At 34.8% G+C, this 13,435-nt stretch overlaps 1 protein-coding gene, 1 long non-coding RNA gene and 1 pseudogene across 3 annotated transcripts; 2 read left to right on the top strand and 1 right to left on the bottom strand.

Annotated features, from left to right (window-relative positions):
- Positions 781–3,755, top strand: LOC107635066. The gene is made up of 5 exons (XM_016338430.2): positions 781–1,512; positions 1,606–1,966; positions 2,258–2,354; positions 3,140–3,247; positions 3,320–3,755. The coding sequence occupies exons 1-5, from the start codon at positions 1,435–1,437 to the stop codon at positions 3,576–3,578; spliced, it is 903 nt and encodes a 300-aa protein (XP_016193916.1). The 5' UTR covers positions 781–1,434; the 3' UTR covers positions 3,579–3,755.
- LOC110271291 lies at positions 4,730–10,229 on the top strand. 2 transcript variants are annotated; one of them, XR_002361856.1, is made up of 3 exons: positions 4,730–7,427; positions 9,439–9,788; positions 10,094–10,229. It is a non-coding gene; the product is annotated as an uncharacterized LOC110271291 (long non-coding RNA). The 2 variants fall into 2 exon arrangements; XR_002361857.1 differs by lacking the exon at positions 4,730–7,427 and adding an exon at positions 8,693–9,043.
- Positions 9,939–13,435, bottom strand: part of LOC107635068 — an 8,192-nt pseudogene continuing 4,695 nt past the window's right edge.

The raw sequence follows: 13,435 nt of genomic DNA, 5'->3' as shown, positions 1-13,435 counted from the left end.
TCATCTTTTTTTATTCTTATCTTTTTTGTTAAATAATTTTTTTTGGTTAGATAATTTTTTGATTTGATTTTATTTTATTATTAGATGATTTTTTTTATTTTTATCTTTTTTTTTTAAAATCAAATCAAATCCAAAAAATAATCTAATAAATCAAAGTTGAATTGACGTGTTGCCCAAAAAAAGAGGAAAATCAAAATTGAAATAAGCAGGGGTAATAAGTTATACACACGTGGGTAATGATTTTTTTATTTTTTATTTTAAAATTTTGATATGTTGTGACCCACTCACCAAAAATTATTATGTAACAAAAGTATGAGATAGAAATTGAATTTGGATACTTTAAATTATAATAAAATTAAAATATTTAAGTCAGTTGAACTATTTTTTATTTTTTAAAAAATTACTACTAATTATTTTATAAAAAGTTTGGGGCCATAGCCCTCTTTTGTCTGACTTAAGCTCCGCCACTGTGTATATCATCAATGAGTCTCCATGTATGTTTTTATTGGATCAAAAAAGACAGCAAACTTATGGCTCCATTCAGTGTTCAATTAGTCCAAAATAGTTTAGTACATTTTGTCAATTTCAACTATCATATGAGCCTGCACATTGCACAATCGACACTCACATCAAACAAACTTTTTAAGTTTTCAACCCAACCAAATATATATTTATCATCACAAAAAATATAATTATTGTTTCCTAAACTCAACACACCCATTTCCTCAATGAATGCTTGTTCTAGCATCTTTTATCTTTTCTTCTTGGGCCTCTCAGTTTCCCCTCTGTTCAAATGCTCAATTTCATCAGTATGCACCCAACATGCAGCAGAGCTCAATATTTTTGGTGGATATTCAACATTGATATCTTCAAATAACAGCTAAAAATGAATGGCTTTCCGAGTTTCTTGATCACTTAAACAATCATTGGTCATACAAAACATACACAGGTGATAACCTTGATGATACCAAATAGGAATGCTGCTGGTTATGACTCTATCACCATTGCCAATGGCCAAACGGAGTGAGAGGGAAAACCAGCGTTTGGAAGGCCGCACTAGGAAACATAAAGCAATTCCTAGCCTTTCACTTGCATGGCAATGATGTAGGAAGGGGACTAATAAGCAGTTACTTTCTTGTAGATGAACAAACCATGATGGAATATTCGTCCCTGGAATCACCATTTGCAAGACCTCACCAGGGCCTTGGCTAGTTGATGCAAAAACAGAACATGCCTTTGATAAATTATTGAAACTGCGTGTGTCCAGAGAATCACAACACCATGCTTTCAGTTCTCTTATACTTGAAGGAAGCTCGGGCATACTTTGAAGCCTTTTGCAACCATTTAGGCTAAGACATTTAAGCTTGGGAAGTTCATGGATACTTATTGGCAAATTAACAAAATGGTTGCCTGATAAATCCAAATCCGTCAGCGATGGAAACTGTCCGGAATCGCAAGGGAACGACTCCTCAGTTAGACAACAATCTCGTAAGTCAAGGATGCTTAAGAAAGGTATAACTGACACAGAATGTGGCAAATCACAAAGACTTGAGCACGAAGAAGCACACAGAATTCTGAGGGACTCTAATTCATGAGTACTGTCAGGAAGGCAAGCAAGCTTTTCGCAACCTCTTAAGTCCAATTCAGATAGGCCAACTAAACATCCACGTGATATGGGAAGGACAGATTCTGCTGGTGCCGCAGAACTTCACTCTGGGTAAGCAAGCCGGGAATGAAGGATTTGAGTATGTGGTGTTCAAAACAACTGATTGGGTTTGCGCCGGGAAGAAATTGGCGCTTTGGAACCGGTCCGAGAGTAGTGGAGGCGGTAGTGGTAATGGTGATGGCGGCAGTAATGGTGGTAGTTGCCTAGTTGGAGAGGAGAGAGGTGAATTTTGCAGGGGAAATGGTGATAGTTATGGAAGACAAAGAAGAAAGAGGAGGAAGAAAGAAGAAAAAGAGAGGGGTATTTACAGTTTTTGAAAATGACTATTTACTATGCAATGCTGTTTTTACTTTTTAGCATTGTTGTGTTTAGTAATAATTGTTATGTTAACAAAGATTAGATAGTGTTCATACCTGACCATCGCTAAGGCCCAAGTCTAAACGAAAGACCCAATCCAAAGGATTGAGCCTCACTCTACACGACCTTTTTCCTACGAAGTCGGTTCTTACCACGACTTGCTCTGAAGAAGTCGGAACGAAGATTAGCTAGCAGATCAGTAACTGCTCCTAAAATCTCTCTACCTACTTCCAGGAGCCGTATCTCAACTTGATAAAGGGACGATTATCCACCTTAAATGGCGGAACTACTCCAACGGTGGTTATGGGTTTACCCCTATAAATACACTCAGGTATCTAAGAAGTCCAATATTCTCTAGACCTGTTTTACTCCCTTGTTGACTTTGGCATCGGAGTGTCTTTGTAGGTACCACCCCATTTTCTCACACACAAGTCGGACGGAGGCCTTGGATTACAAACTCACTTGAAGGCTTCTTCTTTCAGACGATTGGACCAGCCAAATTGATCCAACCCATTAATCTCCGGTTACCCATCGTAACAGATAGCAAATAAATATCATGGTTTAGTGCGTGTGAATTGAGAGGAAAGTAAGCAGAAGATGCATGGATAACATTATATATCCAGAAATTCTAAATGACGCAAGTTAGAAAAGAAAATGATCTTTTTCAGAAATTAGTACTGAAATTACTACAACAAGATACTTCAATTCGTAATATAGAAAAAAGAATTATAATTTTTGAAGAATTTCATAAAGTAATCAGAGTGGGTATTGAAAGTGTAACTCAAACGGACAAGGATATAATTATGGAGAAAAAGTGAACGGTAAAGGTATTATTAATTAGGGTTTGTCTTTAGTAAGCTAAAGTGTTTTGAATTTTTATGATGAGCACAACAAATAATTTATAAATATAACTCATTGAGGTTTAATAATAATTATTAATTTTTTATTTTTATCACAAATATTTTTAAAATTCATTTGAGCAACTCTAGATTTTTTACCTTCACTCAGTGATTAGCATACTCTACTTTTTTTTTTTTCCATTTCACAGAACCCACTTTTACTCTTCTCTTTTTCATGGCTACCATTCTCAATCTCTTCCGGCGCCTTTGTCTGAAGGGAAACAGGTTACTCTGCACTGGATCAAACTTCAGATTTTTTCTCCCTGCTCGCTCTGTTGCACATTCATATCCGAGCGAGTCTAGAACAAAAACAAGGGCTAGGTAGGTAAAGGTTACAGGGTTACACCAGCATAAAGAATTTTTAGGCGCCAAACAAATAACCTCTTTCTTTCATTAGGCCATGTGTCATGGGGATGAGGGACCCCTTGCCGCCTTCTTTAACAAGCCCTCGCGGGTGCGTAGCTGATACTATCCAACAGTCCCAGCAAAATGACCCATGGGTAACTACCACAACGATAAAAGACCGGTGTCTGGGACATCCATGTTGCCTTCCAAATGACTTGGGTGTGTTTGGGGTTCACTTTGGAGAAGAGAGAAGCCCGTTTGAGTGTTTTGAACGTCCCACTTTTATGTTTGGCAATTTGTTAGAATTCTAAACCCACTTTCAGCTCTGAACGTACGTTTACGTGAAGCTAAAATTTCTTGCTTCTGCGTTCACGTTGAGAAAGTTGATTGTCGTTGGAGGAATTAAGTGGAAAATTTATTCTGTTTCTACCAATCCTACCCTCTATTCTCTTCTATAAAAAAGATGTAAGTAACCATAACTTTCACAGTAGTTTTTCGTTCATTTGTTGTGTATGTTCTTTGTTTTGAATTTTTTTTTCTATCAAAATTTTTTAGATCTGTTTCAATCACTGCCAAGATAAAAAATTTAATTGTTTTTTATTATTTTTAGTACTCTCTTTCATATTTTGATTTTTATATTTTTTATTGTATTTTTTTATTATACGATAAATATTTTTTATATTATTTTTTTAGTATTTTGATGTTATTTTTTTAGTGCTCTATTATATTTTTATCGTACTTTTTTATTCATATGACAACTATTGTTGATATAAATTCTTATTTTTATTAATTTTTATTATTTTTTGTTTATATAAATTCCTTTTTTTCTATCCTTTATTGTACTATATTTATGTTGTGTATAAAATTTTTTATTTTTTTATTTTATTTTATTCATATCAATTTTATTTACTTCTTATTGTAATTTTTTTGTTCATATGATACATGTTGTTGGTTGTAATTATTATATACTATGTTTGATATGAAATTTTTTTCTTTTTTTTTTGTTTTTATTGTATTTTATTTTATTTTTTATTATATACTAAATATAAGTAACAAAAGAGTCATAAATAATAAAAATGTATATTCCAAAATGATATAAATTAAAGAGTAATAAAATACTAAAAAGATTATAGAACATTTTCTTTTTGTTTGACATTATAGAATGTATAGTACATACTCTCTTTTATAATTTTATTTTTTATTGTATTTTTTTCCTCAAAAGATAGATATTATTTTATTATTATAAAATAATAATGTTTATTTATATGATAAATATTTTTATTATAAAATGAATTACTAAGATCTATTCAAATATCTAAAGTAAAATGATAGGATAATATAAAAAAATTATTTAAATTGATGTCTCTTTTAGTAATTTTTTCTCTAAAAGTGATTTTGAGTAGCAAAATCCAAACAACATTTATTTTATTATAATCCATTTTAATATAAAAATTGCCAAACATAAATCACGTTAATACAAACTTACTTTTCATCAAAATCAAGTTTGCAAAATCAATTCTATAACTGTAATCCAAACACACACTTGGTCGTCTGTAGTGTACAGATCCGTTGCGCCTTTCCTTGAGACTCAACATTCCAGTTAGCTAGTGCAAATTCCCTAAATGGATTGCTTAGGGAGGCATGAACTTGATCCCAGGAAACCGGAATGACAGAGGAGGTCGAATGTGGCTCAGCATTCACATACATAGCAACTGTGCGCATCCTAGGAACCTTCCTTCCCCGGTGGTTCTGCAATGGTTGAGCGAACAGAAGCCTCCTCTTTTGATGATGATCTAGCTATGTCAGTTGGTTCGGCTACTACTCTTTCTTCTATGATGCAATTTCGGTCCCATTCCTCAAGGCAGAGGAAGGTTTCCCTAATGACTGATCAACCCATGGAACTATAGTTTGGCTACTTCTGTATGGTCTTACCGAGAACCCTTCTGATAGGGTATTTCCATGTTTGTGTGTGTTTTGTTTTATTTCATCATTGCTTTAATCTGAAAGTGGTGAGGCATACCATACATCTCTTTTCTCTGGAGCAGATAGACCCGAAGCACTTCTTTTACTGACATCAGGTACCGTGGAGCAGTACCTAGGGAAAGGATTAAGGAGATTTTTGATTAGTTAGCACTACCAAGGAAGTAGAATAAGGGAAGGAATAGAAAGCGGGGAGAAGGTCCTCTTTCCTTAGAGACCTGGTAGTCGATGTCCTCTTTCAGAGTGAGCCCCCCCTTTCTCTAAGCGACAAGCCTGGCCTTCTATTTCTCAATCTTGCCTTTTGATTCTCTATTGGTCTTATCCATTTACACCCTACGGGCTTGGCTCATTTTCTTTCTCTGGGTTTCAGAGTGAGTGGGTTAAGGAGCCTTTTTCCTTTTTCCGCCTTTCGTCTTTCCAGTCAAGCAGTGGTTCCTGCTCTTGCCTCTCATGAATCTACTCGGCCATTCCGGAATGAGTGAGCTTTTGTATCCGTATTGAAGAATCCGGTTATCGACTCGGCAGCTATTGAATCTAAGCCAATTGAATCAGCAACCGCTGGTACTGTAAGCGGTGTTCAAATAGCCGTTGTTGGGATCTTCTCTGCAGCTAGCTCTTCTTCTTACTGGGTTATGCTTCCTCATAGTTCTCTGGAACATGATTCTCTCATACGCACTCCTATAAAAGGAGTTAGGAAGCCCATTTCTGATCTGAGTGGTTCTGGCCCTGATAGCCAATGAGCGCTTGTCTGGTATCAAATGAGCTCAAGTAGTTGAGTAGCTAAAGGCTTTGGTTGCCTTAGATGAAAGAATGTCCTATCTTCGGATAGCTTCCTACAAACTTCTTACCTTATTTATGGAAGTTCCTGGATTCTGTGAAATAAGAACAGAGGGATTTATTAGCAGCTCAAGCTCCATTTCAAAGGTGAGGAGTTAACCTTCTGGCTGATTCAATATCACCGGAGTCTGCTAAGGGTTCCAAACCAGCAGCGAAGTTCCTTTTCGACGATACACTGGAATCGGGTCTATTTTAAGCGGGAAGAAAGACTACCGACGGGTATGAGTTCAATACAGGGATTCGCCATGAAAGAACTACCTACCAGACATCCTAGCTTGTGTAAAAATCGATTGAAGGACAGTACTCTTTCTCTACTGGAAGCGAAGGCAGGAGCAAAGCCTATTGATTCACCTGTTTGCTAACCTACTTGTCGGATACTCGCACTCTGTAACCAGAATAGGGCTCTGGAGTTCATACCACCCGGCGACTTCTATGAAGAAGGCGGCGCCTTAACTAGCCCTACCTAAATCAATTCCCTTGCTTGAATCAATACGCTTACCGGACTTCCATTTCTGTATTTCGAGCTATTCAATTGATTTTGTTGCAGACTCTTCCCCCGGCCCAGTAGTTGAGCTTGACCCTCGCCCTATGCGGAGATCTTTCCTTTTAGGTACAGGTTAATTTAGCTAAGGCATTCAAAGCCTTAGCGCTTACTCTTTCACCGTTCTATTAAATTGAAGGTTAACTTCCCCAAACCGGCGTTCAAAGGCGGAGGAGAAAAAAGCGACTTTCTATTCAAATGAGACAAATTTGAGCTTTATCCGCTTCAATTCAATAAGGAATTATTATCTAAATAGTAAGAGTGGGAACTCAAAAGCAAGAACTTTTAACCATCATTCCTTAACTCTAAAGGGCGTGAATGTGTAGATCAAGCAAGAAGGGAGCTATGGGATAGCGCCCGATTGATTGAGCGTCTTACAGCCAGTCAAGCAAGCTAGCAAAGCCAGCGCAGAAGCCTGGATCCACACAGGGAACTTCAAAGGAGGTTATCTTTAACCTACTGCTCTTAAAAAAAAATGGAAATCTTTATTGGACCAAGGCCCTATGATAGCCAGCTAAAACTTAACGGGGTTTTTGCATATTATTGTAATTACTAATTCTCAATATCTCTCTTCTTGCCGTTTGTCCTCAGCAACAGAGTGTTGTTGTTCTCTTTGCTATCATCGTGCACTACGTCATTTTGTCGCCGTTTAGTATTGTCGTTTTCACTGCTTCGTCCTGAGCAGGTAGCGATGGCATAGGTCTCAGAGAGTCAGCATTGTCGTCATTTCCGTGATGCTCCGTCTCCCCCTCTCCCCCTTCATCGCTACACTTTCAGAATTCCAATGGAACTTCAGCCTTAGGTATGAATTTATTTCATTTAGCTCATTTTTTTAATCCCTTTATGTTTTGTTATATGAATCTGTTTCGTTGAAATCATTCAATAGTTTTTTTTGTTCTACTTATTTTTTGTTAAGATTTTTTGTATGAATTTATTTCATTCATTTCATTCAATTAGTGATTTTGTTCTGTTTATTTGGTTGTTTAAAATTTTTGAGTTCTGTTTGTGAGGGTTAAAAAAATTTGGTATTTGTTTTTATGATTCTAATTTCATTCAATTAGTGGTTTTGTTCCATTTATTTTTTTAAAAAAAAATTAGGACAATGTTAACATGCTTTATTTATTGTAATAGGAGTTGAGTTTCAGTTTTTTTTTTTTTTTTTTGTTGGGACAAATGTATTGGTAATAGTGTATTATTGAGAGCATAGTTAAAATCATTTACTTTGATTTTAAATATAAGTGTGAAGTTGTATAAATTTTTCAATTGAGATGATACTTGAGTGTCATTGCTATCTTAGAGTGTAATTAGATTTAAGGTAGTTGTATCCAATAATTTTTTGCTTCTTTATAAAATAGCATAAAAGTTATTGTAGCACTTTAATCTAAAATTTTTAATTTAATTTTGAATCTATAATAATTATTGAGTTAGTAATTTATAATTTGATAGAATTTGATTAAATTTTTTTATAATTTGACTCTATAATATTTTTTATGTTGTAGCACAAAAATTTCATTTTTTGTATTTTTTTTTTTAATAAGAATAATTTAAATAGTATAAAATAAAATTACATATTAATAATATTTTATGTTGTAGCACAAAAATTTTAATTTTTTTTTATATTTTTTGTGGTTTTCCTTTGACATCAGTTTTTCAAAAATGTTTAGAATATGTATTGTGTGTACGTGTTGTGTAAAAGTATCTGTTAATATTTTTTTTTAACTCATTCTGTCATACAATGTTTCAAGTGATACAAACTTAAAATAGTATTAAAAAAATGATTAAAATTGATTCTTTAATTTAAATAATATATTTAAAATAAGTATAATTATAAAGATCTTAAAATATAATTATACATAAAGTATTACAAAATAATAAAAAAAAAGTATAAATAGTAAAAGTAATAAGAGAATTTTTTTATAACATTTTTAATGTAGATGTTTATTGTATTTAATTAATACTTTATATTTTTATTGAATAATATATAATAAACTAATTAATTGTGGGAGTTATGGTTTTAATTTTTTTAATTTAAAATTTAATTGGTTAATTTTAATGTATAAAGATTTTAGGGGCATCAATTTTTATGTAATGAAAATAGATAGATAAATTGATTGATTCCAGACCCAAGACTCACATTTTTAATGTGCGTATCAGTTCTCTCCTTTGAAAAGAAAGGCAATGTCAAGAAAAATGTTCTTCTCTACTGGCACTAAATAGCCACAACTTATTTTCAATGCCATGAAAATTTTGATATGCAGATCACTTTTTATTTCATTAATAGAATCATGCCAGAAATCATCATTTCTTCCACATAGGTCGGAACCTAATACCTCAATTGCCAATGGAAGAGTATAGTTGACCACTTGTTATGTATGTGTTCAACAACGCTTTCCAGGAGTTTTTCTTCATGGCAGCCAAGTATGATTTTTAATCCCTAGATAATGATTCATAGTTTTATACACCTCCTCAATCTGTATTTATATTATAACTTTGAATTGAAAAAAGCGTAATAACTTTATACACATTTTTTTATTGTGTTTTTAAATTTTTCAAAGGTTTATTTGTCGTTAGCATTTTTGAGGTTCATTTTATCAGTGCTACAAACTTTCGCGTACTATTTTAGTAGTTTACTCTAACCTTTTTCAAAATTGAAAATGCGACTAACTAACATCTAACAAAATTAAACTAACAATTCTAGAACGAAAAAGCAGCATTATCAGCAAAGTAAGTCAAAGAAGTACAAAAAGTTTTTCGCAAAACAAATAAAAAAGACATTATATACTCAAATTCATCCTCTTTTTTTTTTGTTGAAGGGAAATCGGAGTATCCTCACCAGGGGCGGCGCCGGGTGGTAGGAAAGGGGGCATCGCCCCCTAATTTTAATTTTTTACATGTAATTATATGTAAATTTCAGTTTAACCCTCCCTTAAATTTTATTTTAATCTTAGTTTATTGTATAAATATTTTTAGCTCACTCTAATATTTTATTTAGCTCCGCCTCTAATCCCCACCTGATGTTGGTGCAAGTCGGGGGCACAACCCGACATAAAGTTCTATGTTCTGTATGCAAAAACTATTGCAGATTCAGGGGACCAGCAGCGATTTGTGAAGAAATTCATGTTTGCTTGTTGCCACAATCAAATCCAAAGAAATATGATGCATGGTACTTATATTTGAGACAATCCATCTGAATTTCCAAAGGAAGATGTTCGCTTGAATCAGTGGACAGATACATGTTTTGTTATAATTTATAAAAGTATGCATATCTTGATAGAGCAAGTAAAGAGAATCTGTAATCTCAACAAAAGATCCATGAACCACAAAAATATGCGACATTCTTTCTTTTATTAGATAAGCTTGGCCACCTCCTCAAATGGAAAATTATATAATTTTATTTTAGGGAAGAAATTACGTTTATCATGAGTGCATTTTATCTTAGGTGCTAACCTTTTACAAAATAAATAACAGGAGGAGAAGGTGAGATGATGTTCATGTTGCTGTTTCAGTTCCAGCTTTCATCAAATCTTGAATGTCTTGCGTACATACCCAGCGGGCTCCTGAACTCTCTACTGTGATATCTCCATAATAATCGTTAGGAAATAACATTTGGAAGAGATAATCTTGGCAAGATTGGTCAACAAAATAGTCACTTCTCAAGCATAGAAGGAAAAAATGCGGAGAATATCCAATCAGCGGCATTGCAAGTAAAGTCTCGGTGATGAATTCTTCGCCATTGCAGATAACCGAAGGCTCTCCTCTGATGCGCCTTGATGTTGATCTCAATCGGAAACAGATAGCAAGTGCAATGGTTTCAGTATGTGGAAATGTGGCTGTTATTCCGTTACCTTCTTCCCTATGGACAAACCATGATGGTATTTCCTCCCCTGCAACCAACATTTGCATGACGTCATCACCATCTTGGCTAGCTGATGCGGCGAAGGCACAGCACGCCTTTGATATAACATCATTGACATCGGATGCATCCAGTGATTTACAACGCGATGCCTGCAATTCTCTCAGACTTGATGGAAGCTCTCCAGATTACGGCAATCATTTAGGTCCAGATGCCTAAGCATGGGAAATTCATGGATGCTTATTGGAACCTCCACACATTTGTTCCACGATAAAAGCAATGAGGTTAGAGTAGAAAGAGAATCCAAAGATTGAAGGAGAAGATTTGGGCAGTCAGAAACATCCAAAGCCGTGAGGGACTTTAATCCAGATATGGTGTCTGGAAGGCAAGTAAGCCTTTTGCATCCTTGTAAGTCCAACTCAGATAGGCCAACCAAATTCCCAACCGTTGTGGGTAGCTCTGTTATGCCTGTACAACTCAAAGTAAGAATGGATAACCGTTTCATGCATTCCCCAAATTTTGGCAGTTTTCTCAAACTATTGCACTCGTATAGATCTAGTTCCTTGAGTGAACTCATCTCCAATTTATCTCCAAGTGTTTGAAGACTTCCACACTTGATTAAATTCAATTCAAGAAGGTTTTTGTGGTGTATGAGAGATTGGTGAATGTCATTCAGCTCTGAACAGCATGAAAGATCAAGTGTTTCAAGATTGGGAGCCCCGGAAAGATCAGGCGTTTGCTTCAGGTTGTGGCTGTTTGACAGATTTAAGTACTTCAACTTTTCTAGAAACTGAACAAAAGAAATATCAGAGCATTACTATCTTTGCTGTAACTGTTAATGTAATAAAACTTGATAGTGCTTCTTGATGAAAAGGTTTACCTTTTTTCCATGCCACACGTGTACAATTTTGCTGAGGTACAGATCAATTTCAACAAGTTCATAGTGTTCATCTGTAAAGGGTAGAGTTTCCATTGGACAACCGTTCCAGTGCAAAACTCTTAATGTACAGGGAATATTGCAGAGAATGGGAGATTTCACGCCGTCTAAAATGAGGAGCTTTAGCTGACATATGTTTGAGAAAGCTAAATCATTCCAATACAGTTCATCCCGCTTGTCGTATAGAACAATGCTACGTGTTGCTTTAGTTTCCTACATCAAAGAAACCGTTGAGAAGTCTATGCTGATTGAAAACAACTAAATAAATTGTGTCCTTAGTTACTTAGGTAGTATATTAATTCTATACATTTTATAATTGTGAAAAAGAGTCGGCACCTACCTTGTTTTGTCTAAGTACAAGATCGATATCGTCTTCACACCACAACCTGCTTCGCTTACTAGCATCATCTGGAGATTCTTGATTTACAATAAGTTTGCCCATTTCTTCAATCAGATCATGCATTTTCAGAGTATCCTCCCCGTACTTATCCTGCTCTATTGTGACCAATGATCTATTAATCAAAATATCAATACCAATTTCCGCATGATGACCACATAATTTTAATATCTTTGTTGCATAATCTCTTGATCTTCCTTTGAAGAAACATGAAATATCTAGAAAAATGTTCTTTTCCATAGAATCTAAACCATCATAGCTTATTTTCAATACATCAATAATATCGGAATGGGAAGAATTCTTTATTTTTCCAATAGCACTATGCCAAACTTCAATGGATCTGCAATAAAGATAGGACCCCAACACTTTAAGTGCCAATGGAAGACCGCCACTATAATTGACAACTTCTTTGGTCAAATCCAAAAATCCTTCTGTAGGTTCTGGCAGTTTAAAAGCTTTTGAACAAAAGAGATTAAAGGCTTCAATTTCCACTAATCCTTCAACCTCATAAGTTTCATGCACCCCTTGTTCCTGTAGCAAATGTTGGTCTCTGGTTGTAATTATTATTCTGCTGCCAGAACCAAACCAATCTTGCTCTCCAGCTAAATTCTCTAATTGCTTTTCATGATTTACATCGTCAAGAACAAGAAGAACTTTTTTGAGACGTAACGAGTTTTGAAGTATTGCTCTCCCATCATACTCGCTATAAAGAGCAGTTGAACTAATACCCATTTGATCAAGAAGTTGTTTTTGTATGTCAGGAATATCTTTTTTCTCACATCGCTCCCTTACTCAGCAAGAAAGCAAGCAACTTCATATCTACTTCGAATAGTTTCAAAGACTGCTCTAGCAATGGTTGTCTTACCTATGCCGCCCATTCCCCATATGCCTATATAGCGAACATCATTCAATCCAAGGCCTATTTGACAAATCACTTGTTCCACTCTTGAATCAATCCCTATAAGATTCTTCATTGAAGATGGCAACTTTGGAATCAGTATTTCATGTATATGTTTAGAAATGCTTTCCACAAGTTCTGCCTCATTCCTATTCAGGAAAGATATTTCTTTATAAATCTAGTTAGACAAAGAACGAGAATAAAGAAACAACTTTTTCTTTAGAAACTTGTGAATCACACCAGTCCAGTCCAGTTACAATAGTGTTATCCTTCGCTCATATTGCCAAACTGAGTCTCACTCTCACCTTATTGTCTAAAATTCCCCCATGAGTTTTAGTCTCAAGAAAATCAGTTATAACGAAAGCAGAATTTAAGGCCTATTTGACAAATCACTTGTTCCACTCTTGAATCAATCCCTATAAGATTCTTCATTGAAGATGGCAACTTTGGAATCAGTATTTCATGTATATGTTTAGAAATGCTTTCCACAAGTTCTGCCTCATTCCTATTCAGGAAAGATATTTCTTTATAAATCTAGTTAGACAAAGAACGAGAATAAAGAAACAACTTTTTCTTTAGAAACTTGTGAATCACACCAGTCCAGTCCAGTTACAATAGTGTTATCCTTCGCTCATATTGCCAAACTGAGTCTCACTCTCACCTTATTGTCTAAAATTCCCCCATGAGTTTTAGTCTCAAGAAAATCAGTTATAACGAAAGCAGAA

This window comes from Arachis ipaensis, chromosome B04 (genome assembly GCF_000816755.2).
Source record: "Arachis ipaensis cultivar K30076 chromosome B04, Araip1.1, whole genome shotgun sequence".
Taxonomy (NCBI): Eukaryota; Viridiplantae; Streptophyta; class Magnoliopsida; order Fabales; family Fabaceae; genus Arachis; species Arachis ipaensis.
Note: the sequence above shows the minus strand (reverse complement) of the source record. Positions and strands in the feature narration are given on the sequence as shown.